The sequence below is a fragment of the Melanotaenia boesemani genome, chromosome 2 (genome assembly GCF_017639745.1).
Source record: "Melanotaenia boesemani isolate fMelBoe1 chromosome 2, fMelBoe1.pri, whole genome shotgun sequence".
Taxonomy (NCBI): domain Eukaryota; kingdom Metazoa; phylum Chordata; class Actinopteri; order Atheriniformes; family Melanotaeniidae; genus Melanotaenia; species Melanotaenia boesemani.
The window spans coordinates 32,402,559-32,428,539 of record NC_055683.1 but is presented as its reverse complement, the minus strand read 5'-3'; the positions used below and the strand labels follow the sequence as shown (position 1 = coordinate 32,428,539).

Below are 25,981 nucleotides of genomic sequence, written 5' to 3'. Positions count from 1 at the left end.
CTGAGGATCAGGGGCCTCATTACTGAAACAGCCTGGCTCAGTCCCATACTGGGGTTTTTTTTAACATGACACCTTTGACTTCTGTCCTTTTTGTCAGCCAGGAATCAACAACAAAGTGTCCCAAAATGCCATCTTTTTTGTCTATTGCGCTACTATGAGTTGTTGATGGAACTTTAACAGCATTACATCCCAGACTTTTCTGTACAATGGCTCTAAAATCTTTTACACCCACTGTGCTGTTTTTAGACTGAGTAGACTAAGTTTTGAATCTCAGCATCCAAATTTAAAAGATAACTTAAACAGCTGTGGGCAAAAACTGACATTTAAAACATTTTCAGGGGATAATACCATAGCTTTTTGAAAACTGTGGCCAACATCCCTGTTTAATGAACAAAAAAGCAAAGAGGATGAAGGGTAGCAGCAAGGCAGAGAGAGACAAAGAAATAATTTAAATAATTTCTTCCAACTGCTCGTGATGTTGTTAGCTAACAAAATAAACAAGCTCAAAATGCTAATAATAACACAGATGGAATACAGAGAATGCAGTATTATGTGTTGCACCAAGACATGGCTGTAGAAATGTGTCCTTGACTCTAATGTGTCCCTACGCTGCTTGAAGACTATAAGAGTAGTTCAAGAAAAAAAAGTGTGTGAAAAGTTAAATAGGAGGTTGTGCAGAGCTTTTCTAACTGGACTTGTCACAGTAAAGTAAGATCTGCACAAGGGACATTGTACAGTTTGCAGGGAGTTTTTGTCCACATCATATTTCAAGAATCAAGATCAAGAAGGCTGGATCTGTATAGGGGACTGATGTGGAGCCAATGGGGTTGACTGTCCACTGAACAAGCTGCTGAACATATTTGGATTTTTTTTTCCTAACCAATCTACAAAACATAGCGAGGAAACAACATGGAGTGTTCAGTCTAATTATAGGTTTAATAATTTCCACTCAGGGGATTAATAAAGTATTATCCATTTCTAGAGCTCTCAAAAGTAGCACAACACTTCACCAAATGCAAAAATTAAAATTTAGCCACAAAAAAGCTTTGTTTATTTTTAGACAAACCATGGTTGTCATTTTTTAAGTCTTACCCACAAGCTGGGCCCTCTGCTAGAGAGGATGTGAAGGTGCATCACACTAATCTTCAGGTTCATTATGACAGGTATAAAGAAAAACTTCAGTTTTATAATTTACAACCGAGGAATGCATGGAAGTCCTATTTCTTTGACATTACTAGCAAAAACTGTTATAATGCTTGGGCCTTATTCACTACTGTCGACAGGTTAACAAACCCTCCTGTGTCAGAAGCACCTGCACTTTATTCAACCAAAACCTGCAATGAGTTTGCCAAATTCTTTACAGACAAAATCCAGAATATCAGACAAGCAGTTGGTTCATCAACAGCAGGTTCAAGAGACATACTGTGTCCATTAAAAAAACCAGTTTAAACACCATGACACAGTTTAATCCCATTAACAGCAAAGATCTGGGGGACAGATCTGGGGCTGTTTAGACAGCCTGCCGACAAGTTTTTTTTGTCTCAAAGACTCGGGGGCCAGATCTGTTACAGAATTTGAAACAGTTTTTAATCTTGGGCGTCTTCCCATAGCTTCTAAAAAACAGCTGTGAAGAAGAAAAGACACAAATGAGCAACTACAGGCCAATCTCAAATTTTCCTTTTCTAAGTAAGATCATCAAAAAAAGCTGTTTTTCGTCAGCTAAATGACTTTTTAACACAAAACAACTGCTAATTCATCTTAAAGTCAGGTTTTAGACAGCACCACAACACATACTGCTCTGACCAAAGTCATTAATGACATATGTTTGAATATAGACAATGGAAAAATGTTAGTCTTAGTCTTACTAGACCTCAATGCTGCATCTGACACAGCTGACCACAATATATTACTCAAACAACTGGAAAACTGGGTGGACCTCTCTGAAGCTGTGTCAATAGGCAACTTTACATCTGAGCAGACAAGAATTATACATGGAGTTCTCCAAGTTTCCAACCTGGGGCATCTTCTGTTTAACATCTACATGCTCCCACTGGCACACGTCATAAAGAAAAACAAAATTGGTTACCATAGCTATGCAGATGACACACTGATGTATTTACAATGTCACCAGGAAATCGAAGCTCCATACAGGCTCTTGGTAAATGCATTGAGGAGATTTGATTGGATGTGTGTGAACTTTCTTCAGTTAAACAAAAATAAAACTGAGGTGATTGTCTTTGGAGCTTAAAGGTCACCACAGAGCTTCAGTCTACACACCTAAAAACCACCAACCAGGCCAAAGATCTGGGTGTATTGATGGACTCAGACCTAAACCTTAAAAAAAAGAAAACTTTAAGGCAATCACAAAGTCAGCCTACTATTGCCTTAAGAATTCATCAGGTAAAAGGTCTGATGTCTGAGCAGGAAAAACTAGTCCATGCTTTCATCTTTAGTCGGCTTGATTATTGTAACAGTGTTTTTACAGGTCTACCTAAAAAATCAATTAGACACCTAGTCTATAAATGTCTGAATGGTTTAGGACCAAAATACATCAGTGACCTATTGACCCAGTATGAATCTACCAGAACCCGCAGATCATATGGATCCGGTCTCTTATTGGTTCCCAGAGTCAGAACCAGACATGGAGAAGCTACATTCAGCTTCTATGCTCCACATCTCAAACAAATTCCCAGAAAGCCTCAAATCTGCTGAAACACTCAGTTCATTTAAATCCAGGGTATCTACATGACTTTAGACTACAAATCCCCAATAATATATATGACACAATTTTACACGAGATGGATGGAAGATCTGCAAATGCACAAGTTGCTGGTGATGTCCTGAATTCACAGTTTCGTCACTCAGTTATAAAATAACAAAACCTCCAAGACACTCAGCTAAATATTTATTACATCAAGTCCTAGGCAAGGTGTTTTATTGGTTGTAATACTGATTAAAGATTTTCAGGAATCTCCGACCAGAATTTTATAAAGTAGGAAGATATATGTGTAATTACACAAAATTCTACACAACATGGTGTAAACTTCATATTTACATATGACAGGAAGACAAAAAGTTTTACAGTAATTTACCGCTTCGATCAGCTGCACCTCCTCTCATAATCCGAGCAACAATCACCGCCCCGGTGGCTTCATCCCGCCTGATAGTTGCTCCCTGGAAACAAATGAACAGAGCAGAAGTCTGACTCCCATCATCCTGTCTGATTTTATCCAGTTGTCCTGCAGGTTCGTGTCATCTCATTTCCAGTTTCCTCCCCCTATCACAACTTACCAGAGGCTCCTTGTTCTTCACCAGCCTTACGATCTTCACAGACTCTTCCTCCAACTCGTCTTCAAAGTCATCTGGCAGAGGCGGCAGCACAGGATCAAAGTTCTTCTGGGCCACAGTGTCATGCACCGAGAGGACGGCCTGAAGGGACAGAAAATGAAGATTGCAGTACTGATCTTCAGCTGCAACATCTGCCAGAGAAATAACGAAGCAAATGAAGGTCCCCAGAAGTGTATTTACCTTGAGATGTGGTGATGTCAGCAGGTGCAGCAGCTCTTTCTCCTCGGTGCTCATTGGTCCACTTTGCAGCTCCTCCGTCACCTACAAATTATATATTACAACTGAACCATGCATGTGTATGCTGGTAATGTTCTGTGCAGTTTGCTGTGGAATAACTGCAGACAGATACACAGACATGCACACAGGGGAAGATAAGTAGCAAGCAGCTAAGGTCAGCAGTTTCCTCCCACTGATAACTGGTGAGAGCGAGGAAGCAGCAGGATGTGGAGATTCATTAGACGAGCATCAGGATGATTCAGCACTTTGAGAACATTAAAACTCCCTTTTGATTGTTGTGATGCTTCCCTGTCAGAATTAACTCATAGCGACTGACTGCTGCGTCTGATTGAAAGAGCAATATGTGTGTGACAAACTTACATCCTCAGCCAGAGAAGAGGCGCTGTGGAGGACGGGTGTAGGGCTCTGTCTCTCATACTGTCTCAGCTTCTCGTGTATCTGTGGACGATATGTTGAATAACAGATTTTAACAGTGCAGTCTGCAAAATTTGATATGTCACATGTGCATATTTGCTCCAATAATTACATCATCCCTACACAAAGGGTCACCAGAGTCTGAAACATCCACTTAAAAACAGATTGATACAGTTGTTACTGTAGTTAAATTTATATAACACATTATATAACCTCTTTTATAGAGGTTGTTGGGATCTGATTGGTTCTTTTCTGGTCCTGAACACATGCATTCAGCTCCCACCTCACGTGATTCCTCCTAGTCTTTGTCATGGTGGCTGCAATCCAGCAGGTTTTCTACATATTGCTGCTTCAACACACCTGGATCCCCCTGCATATTAAGTTCTGTACAATGACTCATTATTTTGACTCGGGTGTGTTGAAGCAGGGATTCATGGAAAAGTTGTTAAATGAAAGGACAAAGTATAAACCTGCTCTAGTGGGATGGAGACCTTAAATGACTTTTGTTGTGACTTGGTGCTGTATAGAAAGTCAGATAAAAATAAATTAAGTTGACTTGAGGGGCGATGGATCTTGTAGAGGAAACATTGGCTTCAGCTCAACTTTAGTGGCAAAAAAAAAAAAAAAGAAAAAACATCCATGTTCTAATTTTACAACTTTTATCTTTAAACTAACCTATTTTGCTCTCTGGACTTTCGTAGCTTTACAATTTTATGAGACTAACCTGCTGCAGCCTACACATAAAAATCCTTATTTAACAACTTTACCTTCTTGTGAAACTTCAGCTAAAAAACAGTAAATCCAGACAATGAATTGTTTTGTCTTCTACTATTTCGTTTGTGGAGTGACTCATAAAAAGAATTTCTCACCTTCATGAGGTATCCCAAACTCTTCTCACTGAAGACATCTTTGAGGAAGACCATGTCCTCTTTATGGTTGGCATCTGGCCTCAGCTGGGAGGTCAGCAGGGCCAGCGTTTCGTGCAGCCCTAAATAGGACAAGAAGCCATCATGTATATGAAAATGGGAGGGCGGCTAGCTTCAAGCCAAGTGAGCTGTTTGTGTTGAGCATCTGTGCCAACTTGTCTTACCTGCTCCTGCTGTGAGAACTGGCATGGCTTCTTTCATGGGTCAGTGAGGTGAGGAGGGGAAGTCTGTGAGGGATGAAGATAAGAAATATATATAATTAGCCTTTTGTCAGCCTCTTGTATGGAGTTTGAGATATTTAATTGTCTGAGGGGAAAATTATTTTTTCATGGAGTCTGAGAGAAAATGAAAGCATGATGTTCCCATACCATAGAGACCCGTGTACGTTAATTACAGCCGTATATCATCCCCTTATAGGCCTTTTGCAGTACACCCAGGTTACGGTTTCTTTTCCACTTCATCTGTGAGTGTGGAGGTGTAAGTGTGTTCACAGATAAACAGTCACTGCTGCTACTATAAATCACATCCACTCTCCCCAACCCCTCTGAGCTTTGAGTTGGTATTTGAGAGCAGCAGATAAAACCCTGCATGTCACACCTCTGATTTAAAAAAAAAGGTTGCTGATAGGACAAAAAGGAGGCTCAATCTGCAGACTATATGCCTTGTGTTTGCTGTGCAATATGTGCTCATAAATCTGTCCTCAAGCCATTTAAGCAATATGTTAAGTGTTTCTGCTAAAGGGTGTAACTCTTAAAGTAAATATGTATACAGCAAGTAGCAAAAGAAATGCATTTTAAATCAGTATTTTGAGTTTTAAACCTTTGAGGTTTTGACAAGGAAAAAAGTAACTAATGAGGACTTTTCCATGTTTTTAGATATAGCAAGTACAGACCAGCAAATACAGGAAATATGGATAAACATTTGCAGAAATGAATGCAAAGGACTTTAGTTGCTAAATAATGTGTTACTGTACTGACATATTTAAGTGACTCAAAGATTAAATCAGCCACAGTACAGCACAGACTGCTGCGTTACTGTAGCCTCAACAGATCAATGACTCTTGTCATTTCCCCTCAATATTCATCACATATCCTCAGTGGAAACCTGAACCAATTAAAGAAAAACCTCTTGCCACACAGAAAATGTGCAGCAAAGTCAAAACAGCACATTATTATTAAGCACATCTGTTAATAACAATACTCTATAACTGAAAAAGGTGCTGACCAATGTGTATTTATACATTCTTTCTTATTTACTTACATGAAACATTCAGATTTATTTTCCTTTTCTTTTTTAGGAGAAGAACCAGAGCTGAACCAGTGTGACAGTCAAGTTAAAAAATGTGAGCTTTGTGGGGACATTTTTACTTATGTTTATGGCATTACTTCTAAGTATGAAAATGCATTTAGGAAAATATTTTTATGCTTTTGAAATTCTGTTTTATTCACCAATTGGTTTGCAGCAGCAGCAAGAAAAAAAATGTTGCACTGCCCATTTGTGAGCATCTACAACAGCTGTATAAAACTAGAAAAATCACATACCCCTTGTAAAAATTTGCACCATGAGAACACCTGCCATTTTTTAAATATACTTTAATGAAATATAAAATACATTTCTGTCACTGACCTTTGATGTTTTATACAAACTGCACCTTTAAAAGAATCGCAGGCCCCCTGATTATGAAAATAAATATTTCACTCAGACATCAGAGGTAACTTTAGCAGCAGGTGAAATAATGCAAATTCAACACAGCCAGCAGCAGGAAAATGCTCTGCACATTGGATGCCTGAAACAAAACACAATAGCAGCCATGTATAAACAGCCAAGATATTTACTGGCAGTGACAACAGAGTCTGCAGCAAGGCCAAACAGAATGTCAGCTTACATTACAGCTGCAAATAATGGCTCATTTTCAACTTAAATATCTCTTTATACAGCTTCATGTATAATCATGATTTGCTTATGAATGTTAATGTTTTCTATCACTGTGTTTGTAATTTTAAAATCAGCTAATATGACATGTGCAACACCGTTGGGGCTGTCACAGTTAAGTTTAATAAATCATTTGTCACGCAAATCAACATTTCTAGAAATGCTTCTTTTTTCTTCCCATTCACCTTGAGTGCCTGCATTGCTTGGCCTAAATACCACATAAAATTGTCAAATGCACCTTCAGATGCTGTCATGCTTTTATTAAGTCAATTCTGACAAAGACAACAGCCAGTTCCTGAGTGGATCCACAGCTCTAGCGTTTGCTACAAGTTTGCTGAATTGCAAAGATGAATTTTCAGATTAGCATCAATAGCCGCCCCATTTCTGCTGTAAATCCAGCAAATTGGCTGTTCCTGCTTTAATGGACTACAGTATATCTTTTCATTTGACTTAAAACCTAAATATTTCCATACATATTTCCCAAATATTGTTGGAATGCAGTAACTCTGATCCAAGTGAAGCAACACTATCTAGCATTCAGTACTGTTAGCATGCTATGCTATCTAGTTTTAGAGTCAGACATGAAGGCTGTGGATTAAGTCAACACCAAGAAGTTAGTGACGAGGTGAACAGAGGTCATAGATACATGTATGTATGAACAAGAATAAACATAAAATATTTGATGTATCTTGATCAGGAGATGTGGAAAAATTGGCTTTTAGGCAAAAACGTCTCTGGACGCTGACTTGAATAATAAAAAGAAGTTTATTACAAAAGTTCAGACATCAAAACAGATTTCTGCAGCAAAATCTGGAGGTCCCAAAACCAGAACGAAGACCTAAAGACCTGATGTGTCGTTCTGTCTTATATAGGGTTTAAACAAAGAAAATTCCTCAGTCCTGTGTCCTCCAACCATAGAGTTTGCCTATAGGATGCTCATTTGTATAGAATGCATGTTCGTGTGTCAATCCAGTCTGTAGGACCTTAACCTTATATGGTAAAAACTTGAGTGTGTACCATACAAATGCTATGCTTAGATCCCTCATGTTAAAACAACATTCTGGTGTTTGCCTTCATTTTATCAAGAAACTTTCTGGCATGTAATAGGTCTGCAGAGTTAGTCTACATCAGTGCTGGGGAACCCTGGTCCTTGAAGGCCACAGTCCTGCAAGTTTTAGATGTTTTACTGCTCCAACACACCTGATTCAAAATCATCTGGTTCCAACAGCTTATCAAGTTCTGCACAGTGAGTCATTTACTTGTATCAGGTGTGTTAAAGTAGGGAAGCATCCAAAACTTGCAGGACGAGGACTAAGGTTCCCCACCACTGGGCCGAAGGGTTTTTAGTCTAGACTTCTTTTGTTTGAAACATAAGCCTTAAAGTATCAGAGCTCTAGGAGACAGAAGCTAAACTGAGAGCTAGTTTTTCCCTCACAGCTGATCAGGATGACTGACAGTGAGGTGAGTTCCTACATGTCTTAGTCTGGTTATTTAGGTGCTGCGGTGACTTAAACCAGGGTACATGTAAAGTGTGCTACCAGAGCAGAGTTGCATTAATAGGGTTCTTAACCTAAAAACATCAACATCGATGTGCAGTGCAGCAAGTGAAGAGTTCCTGAATGAGGTCACAGCAAACTGCAGCTGAACCTTCAGATTGTCCTCGTCCTTTCTGCTGTTTCAGTGAAATAAAATACAAATCATCTAAATATGAGGACAAAATAATAAAAAAAAACATACTTTTTAATCTCAGACAAAAATACTTCACATAGTAAGCACTGATCTAACATCTCTGCAAACTTCTTAGTCAAACTTTCTTACTTCAGTTTATCTCTGCGTTAATGTTTCGCTATCAGAATATCATTAGTCCCACACAGAGCGAGAAATGAGCTCATGAATAATACATACACACCATATTAAAAAAAAGGGAGAGAAGCTCTGTCTTCTTCTGGTTTTCTGCATCTCTATCAAAGCAGAGGTTTGCCATTTTTTCTGTCTGGAACATTCAGGTGTGTGTTAATACAATGCCAAGCTGGAAAGACATTAACAGTGAAACAACTGTTGCTGCTCATCAATCTGAGAAGGGGTTATATTTCCATTTCCAAAATATTTGGTTTTCTATCATTTACAGTGAGAAAGCTTATTTAAAAGTTGGCTGCCTCTTTTAAGTTCTTGTAGTGTTACTTCGCACCACTAGGTGGTGTTGTAGGAACTGATGGACTTCCGGGTGAGATCTAAAATGGACAGATTGAGACACGTATGTGGTACACTATGTGACAGACAAGCTTCCAGATATCTGCTATTAAAGGCACATGTTCAACGTTAGGACCTCTGTTTCTTTCTGCCAACACTACTAAGTTGAAAAACACTAATGACAGCTGCCTGGAAGAAGATATTCCAGTAAGTTCAGACTAAGGTTAAACTGTGCAATGTTCAGAGAAACTGTAAAACCCATGAGCTACATCTCAGACTCTACAGGCTTCAGTTAGCATGTTACATGTTAAAGTTCATGACAGTACAATTTAAAGGTTAGAAGAAAACTTATTCCATCTAAAAAAATAAAAATAAAAAACTTTATAAGTCTTTGCATCTGAACAAAGACTTCAGGAAAAATGTTCTTCAGACAGACCAGACCAAAGTAAAGTGGTTGGTCATAATATACACTATCATACTGCCATTGTTTTCATTCATTGTGCATGCAGACACGTCTGTCTTTGTGTGGATTTGTGGAAGTGTTACGTCAGGCAAAATGACAGCAGACTGGAGATCGGACAGAGAGAACATCATAAAAAAAAGAAAAAAATGTTCACAAGTCTCAAAATGTCACATAAAAATGTGACTTCAGTTCGAATCCCAGACTCGAGTCCCCTTTCTCTGTGTTAAAATCTGACAGCTGGAATCTGGTGAAAACTAGATGAAGCAGGACAGGGATCCCGTCAGAGGATCTACAACAGAATTGTTTATTTGTTTGCCTGTTTTACAGGATTACTCAAAAGATTACAGACAGATTTGTAGGAATTCTTAATCAGGGGAAGAGTGCAGCCCATTGTGGAGGTGATTAACTTCTGCCATCTGGATGCAGGAATCTTACATTCAGCTTTGGAGGAGACATGATCCAGTTCTCATTTTCATTTGCAATGTCCAGCAGCAATAAGTTTATTTTACTTTGTAATTATTATTTATTTATGGTTAGTAGGCTCACCTTCTAATTGAAGTCAATATAACGCTTATAGCAGCAGTAATGGAGGCTGTAGTTACTTAATATTTAGAGCCAAGTTCCCTTAAATGGAATTGGTGTTCAGAAAGCTGGAGCCAGTGCTATATATCACAGTCTTAATTAAATGCTGAAAAGTATCTCAGTCCAGGGCACAGTTTAAATGATTTTATTTAAAATTTAAAGATTGTCCATCTTCCAAGTCTGAGTTTAAAGTCTTGTACATCAGCAGTAGCCTATGCATGATGTATGCATGCAGTGAGGATAATAAATGATGTGCAAAATTACAATATAAGCTTTAAGTGTGCATTTGTGTTTCTACAGTTTACTATAATCCAGATAATATAAGAATGAGGTACATATAATTTCCATTTAAGTAAAATTACATTAAAGCAACATTTGTTTAAGTCTTAGTAGAGTTGAAGAAACCCAAAATCGTGCAACAAATTATTCTAATTCATGGTTCATAACCATCATTTGCAAGAGACAAGTTTCCTGCACGATTAGGGTTCACATCCTTCTCTAACCTGGATCACCTTTGGTCTAAAAGCACCGCTGAACAGTCAGGAAGGATCAGACCTGTAATTGTAAACATGGATCTACGAGAACTGCTGTAAGCTTTTTTTAAAGTTTCATTTTGCTTTGACATTGAGTACATTTTTAATTAAAATACGTCTCCAATTTTAAGGGACACTGACGTCTGTGGTCTGAGGCAGTTTCTTATTAAAATGCTGCCTGCTAGAAATGATTCTAAGGCTCTTCTGAGCGTCGTCACATCTTTTATTCTCAATGCAGAAAGATGTCAACATCAGTTTGATTAATTGGCTGACGACTGCAAGCAAATGAAAACATGAAATAGATGTGGGTTTAGACTGCTGGATTTAAGCAATCAGGATGGTTTTACTCTAACAATTCCCTCTGCAGCTATTGGGTAACAGTCAATATGCGGTGAGGTGATCAGGGAAGTATTACAGCAATACAACCTGATGACACTATGGGGGCATTTAGGATGGAGGCAATTTTCACAGGAATAATTAAAAAAAATATTTTTGAAGAAAAAAAAAACAAAAAACGATAAGGTTTCATTGGTTTTTTTTTAACGTAGAAAAACATCAAAATATTTTAAGAGTAGCTTAAGTTGTTCAGTTCTTTGGGGACTATGAATGTTTACATCATCAGGATGGTAGTTATATGTATAATTTAACCTCTAATTAATTTCTTGTATGCAATCTTTTATAGCAATTTGCTCTTTTCTGTCCAACAGAAAATGATGCCAATGATCATTGTTTTTAAAGATACTTGCACATTAAGATATACACTGCCCATCTAAAACATAAAACCCCCACCTGGATTCCACTAAGCAAAACTGATGCAGTAGCTTCTCATTTCTTAAACAACCAAATGTGTTACTTGAACTGAAAGAATAGTGGGGAACCATAATTTTCAAGGAAGAAATGTGGTCGGAGAAAAAATCTTGAAAAAGTGGCAATCACTTAAGCTTTTGGTGAAATCAGATCGCAAGAAAAACAGCCGAACTCAGGGCAATGCTTAAAAGTGACAGTAAAGGCAGATTTATGGTTGTGCAGCGTTTGTGTCTGTGTGACCGCCGTAGGCTTGGCGTAGCTCCACAGAGGCTCGACCAAGCACCAGCCTCCGCCTTTAAAATGTGAAGCCTATGCGGAAGTGCAAAAAAATTGCAGTTCACTCCTCATCCACTAGGGGCTGGCTCCAAAACAGAGCAAATCCCCATAGACTCCCATGTTAAAAAGACTAACTTCACAGCAGAAATAAACATGTTTAAAGCCTGGTACAAAAATCCATTTTAGGATTAATAGGTCAAGTTTACCTTCATGACAACTGTGAGGGGGTGAATTTTTTTTCTAACTCATTCATTTGAATGTTATTTAATCTTGAAATTCGGCAAAATTAGGGGCGTGTCCTTATGATCGACAGGTATCCAGTATCCACGGAAAGAAGGGAGAGTGTAGCACAGCCGCGGTTTTTAGCCAGCTAACAGTGTGCCTTAGCTTTAGCCCGCCCACCTCCGTTAGCTGGTTAGCTACCATTGCTCTGGGTTAGTTCGGTTAGCTCTTAGCTACAGGCAGCTCAGAGTTTGATGGTTGTCAATCATCCACCCCTACCTTCACAGTCCCCCTCTCAGCTCCAGCTCTTTGCCCATTTTTGGATTTTCCAGGACTAACGACACGCGTGACGCTACCAAGATGGCGACGTTGGGAACGCCCAATGAGCTTCACTTTTGCTGTTCATGGAGGATGTCATTGAGGCTCCGTCCATCTTTTATATACATTCTATGGGCTCGACACACACCTCTTTCAGACCTGACGTGCACCCCTGCTTCGCAGACGGTTAAGCCAGATTTATGCTCACGCGGCGTCTGAGTGTGGTCGTTTACGGTGTAGCTGACGCTGGTGAGTTTGCATTCACACTCGAGCATAGGGGGTCCACATAGTTTTGATGTGTTGCAGTTTCTCGTCTTAATCTGAAGGTGGCAGCAGGGGTGGTATCGGCCGGGAAACTCACCAGGTCAGAGTTCTTTTAAAGGTTCACTTCAGTTTGGTAGGCATTTTCTGTTTTAAAACAACAATGGCGTCCAGTATGGTTCAGTGTCTTTATTAAGTTGTGGTAGATAATGAATAACGATAATTCAATCAGCCTCTCATCAGCTTGATCCACTGGTTATTGCTTATAAAAACGGTGGTCACCACACAAATTCAGTGAGAAGATCCAGATATCCGACAACACGTGATCCCAAACTGACCAATCACAAGGGGAGTACCTCCACGTAACCATCTGCGAAATAGGGGTGCACGTCGGGTCTGGAAGAGGTGTGCGTCGAGCCTCTGCGGTCTACGCTCGAAAAGCAAAAGCGAAAGCAAACTCACCAGCGTCAGCTACGCCGTAAACGACCGCACTCAGACGCCGCACAAACATAAATCTGGCTTAAGAACATTTCACGATATGGGGGGAACTCAAGGCTACGCTGCTGTTTAGTCCCAATCCCATAACAAAACCACATATCAGTGAGACTAATCAAGTAAAAGGTTTTAATTTGGCATCATCGCTACAAGATCTGAACAGAAATAAATGCTGTGTCAATGCACAAACTCTTTGGAACGATGCCAAAGTGATTGTTGCCATAATCATAGCTGGAGGCGGTCTAATTAAATATTAGAGTATGTACTAGACAGGTAGTATATATATATATATATATATATATATATATATATATATATATATATATAAAGGTACACCACCTTAAACAAGTGCTGATAGTGACAGTGACAAGACTTAAAGAAAATAGTCAAACGTTAATTTTACTGAGAGACTGAGCCACACATCGCATGGACTCCATGCTGAGCGACAAAATGTTGAATCAGTGCTTTGTTGCCACAGTCACTTTCAGATCCTCTGTGTGAGACACTTTTGCCTTTAGAAAAAAAATTAAGTGTGCAGCAGATCTCAATACTGACAGGCATGTCCACCTGAGGATCTGGTCCACGTCACTGCCAAAGCTGGAACTGATAAATACCTGAAAGTATTGCTGAGTCAGCAAGCTGTGGGGCCAAAAGCAAGTAAGCAGGTGTGTGTCAGGGCCAACAGTGTTTCCTCTGTCCACTGCCATTATATTAATGGCACGTTTACATTCAACTGCTTACAACATACAGTATCTCACAGAAGTGCGTACACCCCTCGCATTTTTGCAAATATTTCATTATATCTTTTTATAGCACAACACTATGGAAATGAAACTTTGATATACAGGACACCAAACTATAAAACTAAACTCTGATATTCTGTATGTCAAAGTTTAATTTCTATAGTGTTGTCCCATTAAAGGTATAATGAAATATTAGCAAAAGTGTGAAGGGTGTACTCACTTCTGTGAGATACTGTATATCTGCATTTTAACAGCTCTAAATATTACCAGTACTTGTACTTTACACTTTAAGTCAAGAAGTATTTATTTGTACAGAGAATCTAAAAACGGTTAAGGTAAAACACATGAAGCAGATTACACAATTCGGGTTTAAATTATTAATTTACCCTTTTACTTCATTTTCATATACTTTTAGTGTACTGTAGTGGGCAGTGGGATACTTGTATTTGTCTGAGTACTTCTTTCTTTTAGAGAAATAAATTAGTACTTTCTTTTTCTAACTCATTGTTACTTTATGTACACAGTTTTTGGGAGGGCAAGTTCACTTTTGAAATGCAAATATGTTTCAAGCTGGGAGCCCTGGGCTACGAGAAGTCGCTGGCTCAAAGGTAACCCCAGCTGGTGGAGGCCCTGAGCCGTAGTTTTGACTTTCAGAAATAAATGCAGCTGTACCTCTTCTGTAAGCAAAGTTAGAGTGTGAAAGAAGCTTTACAGTCTTTTTGATCTAACCCAAAGTATACTATGCAGACAACAGTTTTTTTTTTTTTTGTCTGGGTTACAGAGGAATAAAAACTGAACCGCCACACACACTTCATGGACTTAGAAATTAAACTAACTCAAATCAGACAAAGTCTGTAGCTCTGAAAGTCTCTCTATCCCTAAAGACCACCATCATAGGAAAGAAAATATACAAATAAACATGTTGACCACCAGGCAGGTATAAATAATAATGTTGCCCTGGACAGCTAATTTGTCTCTTCATGGTGAGATACCTTTTTAAAATAACTCAGAGTTTACACTGTAAGACTTATGCATTAGTTTGGGTGGGGCTACTCTGACTGACAGGTGAGATACTTAGTGGTCAGTGTTTCATCTGCTAAAAACTACTAAAAACTATTACAAAACCTAAAATGCTTCATCGTCATGCCAGTAGTGACAATAGTGTTTCAAGTTTATGAACCTATACTATGATGTGTTACACATGCATCACTCCCAACAGGCTCACAGCCAGAGTTGTTCATTTTATTCCACAGAATATATTCTGAGGTCTAAACTGGGTACCTATAACCCACAATGCATCTCAACTACAAACAGACCAGTTTGGGTTTGAATTACAAAGTCCTCATACAGAACTTACAAACTTTCATTTGTAAAACTGGCTCAGGGGTGGACATGTAAACACAACTCGCACAACAAAAATAAAAAAAAGAGTAAATTATTATATCTAAACATTTGTTGCATTTGGAATTATCACAGAATCAAGCTCTGACAGCTCAGACTGTAACAACACTGCTCATATTCACCCATGTTATACAATACATGCTGAAACATTAGAATAGACTGCATTCTCTCACCTGTGACTTTACATCTGTCTGAAAACCTGCACGAATCAGTGAATCAGTCCAGGTTCTTGTTGCTGAAGGCGCCTTTAGAAAACACCAGCTTCTGCCATTTCACATCAGCACGACTCCAAATATCAAATCAACAGACATCACTGATCCAAAAATAAACTCAAACATGACTTTTTTTTTTTTTTTTTTTTTTGTATTTTGTTCCAGCAAAAGTGACGTTATCGCCTCAAATCTAGTTAAGAGCTTAGCTGCAGATCACACTAACATGATGGAGCTCAGACGTCAGCTGATCAGATAACAGCTTTCATCATACGTCATAATTTCCCTGGACATGTTTGCTAAAATGCAGATGGATCAGTCATCTTTATTACATTAATAAAATAACCCAGACTTAAGTAAGACATACAAACAAAAATAACTGAGTTTCACCTCCTAAGTGCTGCTCATCTTTACTTTGAGAAAACACAGTTTGGACTCACAAGGCATCTCTGTTTCTCCACAAGAGCTTTTCCAGAAGCTTTTCGTTGTTGTTTGCAGATCTGATGTCTGGAGGTGGTGTGACGTCTGCAGGTTGAGAAGGCTGCAGTTTATCCTCGCAGCAAACAAACATGTGCTTCAGGCTCCTCTGTTCCAGAATGAATTTAGAGTTTAACCTCAACAGGGCGACAGAGCATCTGCTGAACCAGGTTTTAAACTGACCACAGAAGGTTTCCTCTTTTCTCAAAGATTCATGCTGGTTGAAGCTCTACAACCATTTTTTCACCATATTGTAAAACTTGAAACTTGATGGCACATCTCTGAATTGTTTAAGACCCACAACCATTTTTTAATGGAGTAAAATTGTCACTTCGGAGGCGGTTAAATTAAAAGGTTTCAGTGGGAACTCTATTTTAAAAAAAGGTAATAAGTCAGCTATAGGTCTTAATTGGTTAAAAAAAACTCAGATAATTATATTTTAAATAAAACAAATCATTCTGAAAAATAAGAAAAATTGTATGGACATTCTAAACAATATTGATCTAACAGTATAGGATTGGATATTTAAGATTTTATGCATGAATTATTGGTTAAATGTTTCTGGCTCAGGGTAAAAAGTAAATATTTATCTGTCCATTTCATCAGTATATGCAGCACCAAAAACCTCCACTGTTGTCTTTTATTTTGACCAACAAAAAATCTGAAACATAATCTCACAAAAAATATCAGTACAATGGTTTAAACTAGACCTGCAACAGTTATTTTAATTGTGTACTCTGTTATTTAAGATGTTCATGTTTACATAATGAACTTCATTTACTTATCATTACAAGACAGAAATATCTGATCATAAATTCTTTGGAAAAATATTCAACTACCAACGTTTTGTAATCGTAACAGCTCTAATCCAGACTGCAAGATATTGCGGTTTCAAATTGAAGCCTCAAATATTACACATCTACTCCATTTTCCTGACTCACGTTGCTGTGCAGCTGTGATTGCCAGGTAGCTCAGCTGATGAAGCAGGAAGCCCGTTTACAGAAGCTGAAGCTACGTGAGGTAGCTAGCCTGGTTTCCTGCCCAGCCCCTTTGCTGCATGTCACCCCCCCACCCCCACACAGCGTTTTCTACATGTGGACAAATGTTCATGTCAGACTGGACTGAACCTGTTTGGCTGAGGTTTGCGGTTCAAAGATGGATGACTACTTGTGTTGATCCAAATCTGTTTAATGTTTTATATTTTAATACTGACAGATTAAATCCTCTCTTTGTTTTGGTGCAATATTCTTCTTCAGCCAGCATCCTGAACTGTGGCTCTGTCAGAAGTCACTAAGCAGAACTTTATAAAATCAGTGGGAAAAACCCAGAAAAGTTGCTGCAGAAATCTAATCACAGCAGATCTGAAACTTGCCTGAGTCATTTTAGGGCAGTTATGAGAGTTGCTGCAGGACAACATGGACAATCCATCCAGTATTTGTTGTTAGGGTAGGCCATCATTGCCATGATGCTGCTTGTTGTTATTTATGTATTTCTAGAATATGCCCCCCCAGTCATGTTGAATGTCTAAAGATGTTCCAACACAAAATGTGCCATCTGGTGAGTCTCCTGTACTGCTTGTGTGTGTAAGTTGGTATCATTACACACACCCTCTTGAATCTAACAGCTCTTAATGAGAGTGTATTGTCTACTACACTGTGAAAATGCCTCGGCATCAAGACAGTAAAACAACAAATGCTCAGTCAAGCTGTTGAAAGGAGGAAACCTCTCAGAGGGATGACTCTTTCACCTTTCCAGAGGACGAGGGTCCTTTCACACACATACAAATTTTGAGCAATATGTTGTGGTGAAGTGATGGATATTAATTCTGCATCAGCCACTAAACAACAGATGTAAAGAAGGAGAAAGGCAGACAGAGTGGAGGATGAGAATCCACACACACACACACACCTGAGTGTGACAGCATCTTCATGATTGAGCATCTTGGCTGGTCTCCTCACTGCCTTGAGAATCAACACTGCTCACATACAGCTAATCCACTGCCCTGACAGTAAGGGCAGGCAGCACTAAGCGTGTTTGGCCAGCATCCAACATGCCTTTCACACACACACACACACCACCCACCCCACCCCAAACACACACACTCACACAAAGCCGCCCATCATGTAAGCTCATCTTGCAGAGGGTGTGGCCAGATACAAACTTATATCATCTCCAACATGGAGGGAAACTACTGATGCTGACAGCTGACACACTCCTGCAGACCGTTACCAAAAGCACCCCCCCCCCCCCCCCCACACACACATACAAACACACACACAACCAACTGAATCTGCACAGCAAAGCAGAGGCAGATGTTGGCTTTCTCTTCCTGCTTTCAGCCTTCTTCCTCCCAATATTTCCATTCCTACTTCCTTGTGTCTGATCAGGATGCTTCCCTCCATCCCTCCCTCCCTCCTGTGTCTCCATCTCTGCATCACTCTGCAGTGCTACAGCGCTCTTCTCTCCCCACTCAGCGTGAAATCAGCTGGCAGACGGAGGAGAAAAATGAAAACACACACACTCCATCTTCCAACTGATACCTCGTGCTCTCACTGAAAACAAACAAATGTGGTCGGATGTGAGCAGCAGCTGCCTTCTTACCTTTTCTTCTCTCTGGATCTCCTCCTCTGTCAGTGTTTATGTCCCTCCTGACTGCAGCCACACGGTTTCTCTCGCTCTGATTCCTCCTCCTCGCTGCTTCCTCCTCCTCCTCCTCCTCTGGCTGCTGCTCTCACAAACCTGCTGCCACTGAGTGGACGCCTCTTCCCCCCTCTCTCTCTCCCCTCTCAGAGCCCCTCCTCTTCCCCCTCCCTCCCTCCTTTTCATGTCTAATGCTCAGCTCACATCATTAGCAGAGAATGGCACATTACATTTTTCTTCTTAAGTGATGCTGTAGTCGCAGTTTGCACCTCAAGTCCTATCCATGCTTCTGTTTTTTATGGAAAACAGATCTGAGGTGATATTTTAGAAACACAAAGACTCTTCTATCTGCATATCTAATACTAGTTTCATGAAACACAACTGATGTAAACACCAGCAAACATTTTCAGCAGAGATTCAGCATTTTTAGCTGGTTTCATTTGATTCAGCCACACACATTCTCACTCCCAACTCATTACAGTTCAAAACACTGGTTATTACATAGTTGTTTTCAACACACAAGTTAAAGATCTACATGTGCATCTTGCAGAGAAAATATCGAAGCATCAATAAAGGTGATCGGAAAGGTACAGTGAACTGAAATCTCTAAATACATTTGAAGTTTTTAACAAAAATGTACAACTATCAGAGAAGCAAACAGATTAATCCTTTCCTGTTATGGTCTTTGTTTAGTTATCATCTACAACCAAACAATGACACCAGTAAGTAGCACAAACTGAAGATACACTCTGCAAAAATATGGTTACAGCAGAGCGAAAACATAATCTTTTTTCTTTTAGTCTTTCACTCATCTTGATTTCACTTTCTCATGTTGTGGCGGCTAATTGGATCCGATTGGCTGCTTCCAACCGAGAGCTCCCCTCCCCCTCCTGTCAGACGGCAGGAATGAAGCTGAGATTGTGGAACTCACATCCAGCTACACAGCGGCTGCTGTTCTTTGTCTGCTTGCTTGTAGCTCTCACAACGGAAACACACCATCTTTATTGCTAGCATGACCCCCACCACCTCCACAACACACACACCCTTCATTGACATGTTAATTTCATGTATATTTAGTCTATTTTAGTGACACCCCCCCCTTTTCATGTCCAGATTGCCACAAACCTTGGGACACAAAGAGGTGAAATGCACAGACAAACGTACCACAAACATGCAGATATGTTACTCAACTTATTTCCTAAATATATGTATATGAGTTAAATTAAAGAAGGTTATGTTTTTTAATTTAAAAAGTGACAATGCGAATGACTTCTCTTAAAGCTGGCGTTTGGAATGACACATTATATTCAAGCTCTTAACTGTACACAGCACTATGAAGCCCACAATACCAGGTAAATCTCTAAGTTGTACATTTCAGATCTTGTGTCAATAGCTATGTTTACATGGACAAATATTTAATCTATCCAACTGAAATCAATCTGATCGGAGATTCCAATTGACATGTTTACATGGTTCCTAGATAAAGTGATCTGATCAGTAGTATTTACATGATGGAGAGATTTAATAAGATCCTAACGGTTATGACATGCGCAATACCTTTTAGTTTGGAAAAAATGTTTTGACTGTCAAAATGTTTAACTTTTTCAGTTTTTGACAAAAACATTGGACCCACCACAGTCTGTTGTGCTTTGCTGCCTCCATTTTTCAGGTCTTCCCCAAAATTCATTACGCCACATAACCTCCACATGCAGGGGTGGACTGGGGCAAAAATTCCGCCCAGGCATTTTCTGTCCAGACCAGCCCACTACATTATCAGCGAACATAGAAGTCCACAAATCTCACAGCATCTCCTCTCATGCATACTACAAAGGAAAGTCATATTCCTTGATAGCAGTTAACAAATAAAGCACCTAACTATGAACTCATGGGCTAAAACTGACTAAGACTAACTGGGAGAACCGTCATGCTACCCTTTCAGGTTTTAGTCTGTGACTGTGAAAATCTTTTGGTGCAAGTCCAGCATTAGTTAAAACTAGACTCAGACAATAATAACAAAATATCCTGACAAATATTCTTAATAGAAACATATTACAGACAGTAGCAGCATTAGAGCTAAAACTCATTTTAACGGTGACTCAGTCATTATGAAACCATAAACAGAGAATTGAAAGGAAAAAAAAATATCTATAGCTGTGTGAAAGAGTCTAAGACATGAATTACAGTCTGAATAGATATGTATGTATATATTGCCCTACTTCCTCATCCGCAGCCAGCCAGCTCCACTCCTCACCAAATTCATGACCTGCAAGAAACAGCAAACAGAACTTATACTTAGTGTCTGTGTACTGACAAATATATAAAGCCATGTAGCCTTTGTGATGTAGTGACACTTAGTGAACAAATTTATCTATCATGACCAATGACTCAAGTCTCCAAACAGCCCTAAGGCCTACCTACCTACATAACTGTTAATTCAACTTAAAAGATATGCAGATGTTTGGAATTAAAATCATCAATATGAAAATCTTCAACCAGGCGTCCCGATATTATATTGGAAATAGGTCCAATTTCTGCCAAAAAAAGAAAAAAAAAAAAGAAAAAAAAACATTGTTTACTGTTGCTATGACAACAAGAGACTGCTGCTAGCTTAGCTAAATCATCTAAACAATAATAACCCATAATATCACAATTCGGAATATTTAAACAGAATCAACCACAACTACCAACAGTCACAGCCCTTTAACTCTGGGCTAATATGTTGTCACAAGTATTCAGTTATTTAGGTCACATCACATTCAATGTAAAAACGTTTTCTACTTTGTTTTAGAAATTGTAGCCTAGCCAGCCACGGGCTAACGTTACTTGCCATGTATGTCTCCCTGTGCAGCAGCACCTGCTAAGGGTGGTGACTGGCACCAAATAGGTCTGTCAGTTTTGAACATTTAGCAGCTTTCACCTCCAGAGACTTCACCTTTTTAAGTCGCAATTTTTCAGCACCATCCGGGCTCAGCAGCAGCCCGCTCCGCGACTCCGGCCCATGCCATGAGTTCCCACCCACCCTGGTTTGTGTTGTAACTGACAGCACTGTCAGGGCTCTCTGAACCTGTCAGCCCATGACTGACTGACAATGAGAAACATAAACCAATAATATGTGCCGATGTCGGCAAGACGCTGCTAGCCCTCTGTAGCCAATTGGCCAGCCCAATTGGAGGGAATTTACACAGAGAGAGAGAGAGAGAGAGAGAGAGAGAGAGAGAGAGAGAGAGAGAGAGAGAGACAGGGGGGAAAAAATAAAAAATAAAAAATTGCGTACTGGACTGGCCCACATTGGGTCAACGGCCCACCGGGACAATGCCTGGTATGCCAGATGGCCAGTCCACCCCTGCCCACATGGTTCAAGCATGCACAGAGAAAACATACACCATAGAAGAATTGAAATAAGTGGATATATGGGTTTATTTTTCCTGATGATCTAATCGTGAAAAGTTTTAAACCATCCCTCTCGATCAGAATGAAAATTCTTTCTGATCGAGGCCGATCGGATCAGCTGACATGTTTACAGAACATATTTTTACTCTGGACGTTCCATTGGATTAAAAGTGCTTCATGTAAACATAGCTTATGAAAAAAGTGGCAGTATGCCATAGCTGACAAGGGGAGGACAAACTGCAGATGTTAAGGCACCAATAGGTTTCAAAAGGTTTCACTTTTCAGCACCTAAAATTAACTGAACTTCTTTAATAGACCAATAATTGGTGGTGGCACCAACCAGTGTTGTTTTTGGCAGGCATCTCAGTTTTAGGGGCAGTCCCCATGACGCCGGATTGCAGCAAAACCGCAAAAGTATTTTAGCAAACCACCCTTTCATCCCCACGAAGCCAGGGATTAGCCTCCATGAAACCGACCATGTCTGAAGCCAGGTACCAAAGTGGATAGGTTTGAATCCTCTACCGTCTGCAGTACTGTATGGGCTCAATATTAAGTCATAAAGATTTTGCAGTTGTAAATGAATGCTTGCACATAATTTCAGTTTGCGTCTGTAAATCAAGCTTGTCACCCTGTAAAAACAATCTGCCTGAAAAATTCAAGTGTGCAAATGTGCAGAAAAGGTGTTTGCGTGGTTGTAAAAAATGATTTGTAGTTGTGGGGGAAAAAATAAAGTTCTTTTGCGAAAACCCTGTTCATAGATGCAAAGCACCAAACTGCGTGCGAGCCTCTGAAGTTGCGGTTGCGAATTTTGCCTCTGTCTTTACACTTCTATCTGATGGTGACAAATCAAACTGTCCAATCAGAGCGCAGGGGGCTTCCTGTCCTTCCGCACCGCCGCAGACTCTTAAAGGGGAGTAGAGTTTCAACAATGGACGAAGGCGCGAGTACAGCGGTGGGTTCTAATTTTAAATATAGCTGGAATAAAAGTTCATATTTTATGTCACAACTTTATTGAAGCATTCAGTTGTTTTAGTGTCGCTCCAACTAAGTTGTCCTTGTGTATCTTCTTAGTTAAGAATTGCGGCCTATATATATTTTTTCCTAAATGAAGATCAGCTTTTCCGGTTTATATTAGCCTCACGATGTGATAGCTGACATGAGGCCTCATGAATCATCGAGCCAACTTTGACCCAAATGCATGAAAATGGCTTAGTGTTCTGAATCATTTGACCATATTAAAGAGCTCCATCTGCTGGCTGTGGGCGTCTACATCAGAAGGTCAGCGTTGCAGTTGACACCTCACATCTGTCATCCCTATCTCAACTTGGAATACTTGTTCAATAGACGATACATATTATACCATGAGTGAATATTTATTTTCTGTAGTTCATAAATTATAAAGAGGGGTTATTAGGTAAAGGTAAAGGTAACAGAATTGTGGTGTAACTTAAGTATACCAATCTGTAATGACAATAGTTACTCACAGCAGGAACATATGAGAGAAGGGTGCTTGTGCAACAGGGATAGTGATTGTGTTAGTGATTTTAGACAGTTGTAGTAAAATTGTTTACTGTTTTATGTGTCTTATTATTTATAATAAATATTGCAAATGCATCTTATCGTCTACCTCATGAGTTGTTTTTTTTTTTTTTTTTTTGCATAGCTGATTGTTGTTGAATGTAGCACACTGCACATTTATGTACATAGATTATTTACTCCTTTTTTATGTTATCTTTATCTTCTATCTAGTTTTTTTAATTGTTTATTTATTTTATAATGTTTTCTGGCATTCAGGTCTCCAACTAGTTGTTGTCAAGCTCTGCACAAGACTGTTTGTGATCGATTCATTTGAGTCAGGCATGTTGCAATGGCTAAAAAATTTAAAAAACCTGTAGGAGAATGGACCTTGGAGACGCACATAGTGTGTTACTATGTTCAGCTTTTATGTGAAATCTCTAGGCTTGTACCCTTGGATACTTGGTTATCGAAGGTTACAAGCGAATCTAGCGGACCTGACAGAAATATGCTAAAATAAAAAAAATAATAATAATAAATAAAATTTAAGCACTTTTTCTGTTTTTTCAACCAAAACTGCACCTTTATGCTGATGATAGTTGTTTATATGTAGGCTCCATCTTTAAACACAGGTAGTGTGAAAACTTCAGGTTGAATTTTACTCACTCATTGCTACTTCAATGAGAATTTAATTTGCTTTTAATACTTTAACAAAAATGTCAGCACAAACCATTATGTTATTCATACTAGTTGGCTTCAGGTGGGTTTTACTAACAACTACAAAGAAAGACACACTGATTAATTTCTTACACAGTCATAGTTTGTTCTACTTATCTTTAGTTAAAGATGGAAAGGTCTAAAAGTGCACTATTAACATTTTAAGCAAGGATACAGGTCTCAGCAGGTCTGTTAAAAAATAAAACAGTCAAAAAGAATTGCATCAATAAGGAGGACAAACAGGGATTACCTCTCATGTGTGTTGCTTTTCCTTGCTCAAGAACTCAGAGAAGTTTATTTCTTTACTGGCAGAAAAAGGTTCCACTCTGCAAATTTAAAAGAAACATTAAAGATTTCATTATGGTGTTAAAGACCCATAATAAAAGAGCTTATACTGGTATTACTGCAGGAATCAATCAATGAGGATGGGGCCAAAAGTGATAACATGTAACATAAAATACTTAATATAAATTAAATTAAATACTTGATATAAATTAAAAAAGATTATGCAAAAATCATATAACTTTAGGTCAAGAGAAATTCTGCTGTACACACTTTCCATTGAAAAAGATTTAAAAATTCTTTACTGTAGGTAGAAAAATATGTTTCTGACAGCATAATTTCTATCATCCTCTCTGAAGCTTAATTCAAAACATTCTTATGCTAATGAGCTGTTGATGCATTTTCCGTGTTATCTCACTTGTCTTCATACTTACGAAATGTCCAAGATGACCACTCTCATTTTTTTCTTTAAATCATCAGTTTTTAAGAGGACTAGATGAAGATCCTGCATATACACACTTATCAAACCAAATCAAACTTTATTTATAAAGCACTTATCATGCATAAGAGCAGCACAACTGCAAGTTATATTTTACATTTAGTATACAATTATAACACAATAGAAATCTTATGTACTAATACATTCCTCTGAATTATTTTTATGTTTCAGTAGGTCAGCAGGACTTTCCAAACATCCCTTTAATTAGAGCAGGGGTCATTATGGGTCCTTACCAAACTGATTCAGCAGCATCTGTTCACCTCGCCCTTAGAAGCACAGGAAAAGACTGGCCTGATGTTGATTCCAAGGGGTGGAGCTGGACCTTGATTCCAAGCTGCTCACTGACCCAACAAATAGGCCATAAACTGAGTCTCTTTTCTGTAGGGGCCAAATGGAGGGATCTGCCATCAGATAATAGGGCGCATAAAAGAGACTGTGGGCCATTATTCTGAGCGGTGTGCAGATACAGCTTAACCCAGAATGAAGAAGCCAAGTTCTGCATTTACTTTCTGTTCAAACTGTAGCAGCAGTCAGACATGGCCTGCAGTGGAATGCATCTGCCTCATTAACTCGGTAATCTTTTTTCATTCAGTGAGCAGAATAACAAACCAGAATTTCCCCCTAAACTTTCATTTTTGTAAAAAAAAAAAAAAAACTATTACTACTTCAGATACTTCAGATACTGGGGACTGGAATAAAATTTCTCCCTGCATTGATGAACATGTGCATCAGTTCTGCATCACTACCAGCAAACTATAAGCTTGAAACATGTAGTTTCCTATAGGGATGCAAATATAAAAATCTATTTATACATGTTCTTGCTTTAGAAGAAAAGATGTAAACCTGTTAGATAAATACATAACAGCCTTTTCAAGAATATACTGTATTCTGTTCATTTGCTCTCAGGAGATTTTTACTTTTCTTTGACCTTCATTATGTGTAAGAATTTCTAAGGATTATTAACAGTGAGCCACAATGAACGAGAATCTGACCTCATAGATAAGCTGCAGTTGCCTCCTAAGTGAGGGAAGATTCACAAAAGAGAAGGTATCACTTCTCTGGATGATATTAACTGAAATCATATTTACTGCTCTCCCTTTCAGC

The 25,981-nt window shown here is 39.0% G+C and overlaps 1 protein-coding gene and 1 long non-coding RNA gene across 4 annotated transcripts in view; both read right to left on the bottom strand.

The window, feature by feature from the left end:
• The window catches only part of mpp3a (membrane palmitoylated protein 3a), a 29,451-nt gene extending 10,846 nt beyond the window's left edge, over positions 1-18,605 (bottom strand). For 2 of the 3 annotated variants that reach the window (XM_042002133.1, XM_042002140.1), the window contains exons 1-7: positions 18,436-18,604; positions 5,090-5,152; positions 4,869-4,987; positions 3,946-4,023; positions 3,529-3,609; positions 3,292-3,429; positions 3,093-3,174 (exon numbers count right to left, since the gene is read on the bottom strand). In XM_042002133.1, the coding sequence (XP_041858067.1) occupies positions 3,093-3,174; positions 3,292-3,429; positions 3,529-3,609; positions 3,946-4,023; positions 4,869-4,987; positions 5,090-5,126 (535 nt within the window). In that variant the 5' untranslated portion in view covers positions 5,127-5,152; positions 18,436-18,604. Of the gene's footprint in view, positions 1-3,092; positions 3,175-3,291; positions 3,430-3,528; positions 3,610-3,945; positions 4,024-4,868; positions 4,988-5,089; positions 5,153-18,435 lie in introns of all 3 variants that reach the window. The other variant, XM_042002125.1, reaches the window with a different exon arrangement.
• Positions 18,606-20,676: 2,071 nt separating this feature from the next.
• On the bottom strand, positions 20,677-25,252 carry LOC121631321. The gene is made up of 3 exons (XR_006008718.1): positions 25,111-25,252; positions 24,347-24,422; positions 20,677-20,737 (listed from the first exon to the last, which is right to left on the bottom strand). It is a non-coding gene; the product is annotated as an uncharacterized LOC121631321 (long non-coding RNA).
• Positions 25,253-25,981: the final 729 nt, after the last annotated feature.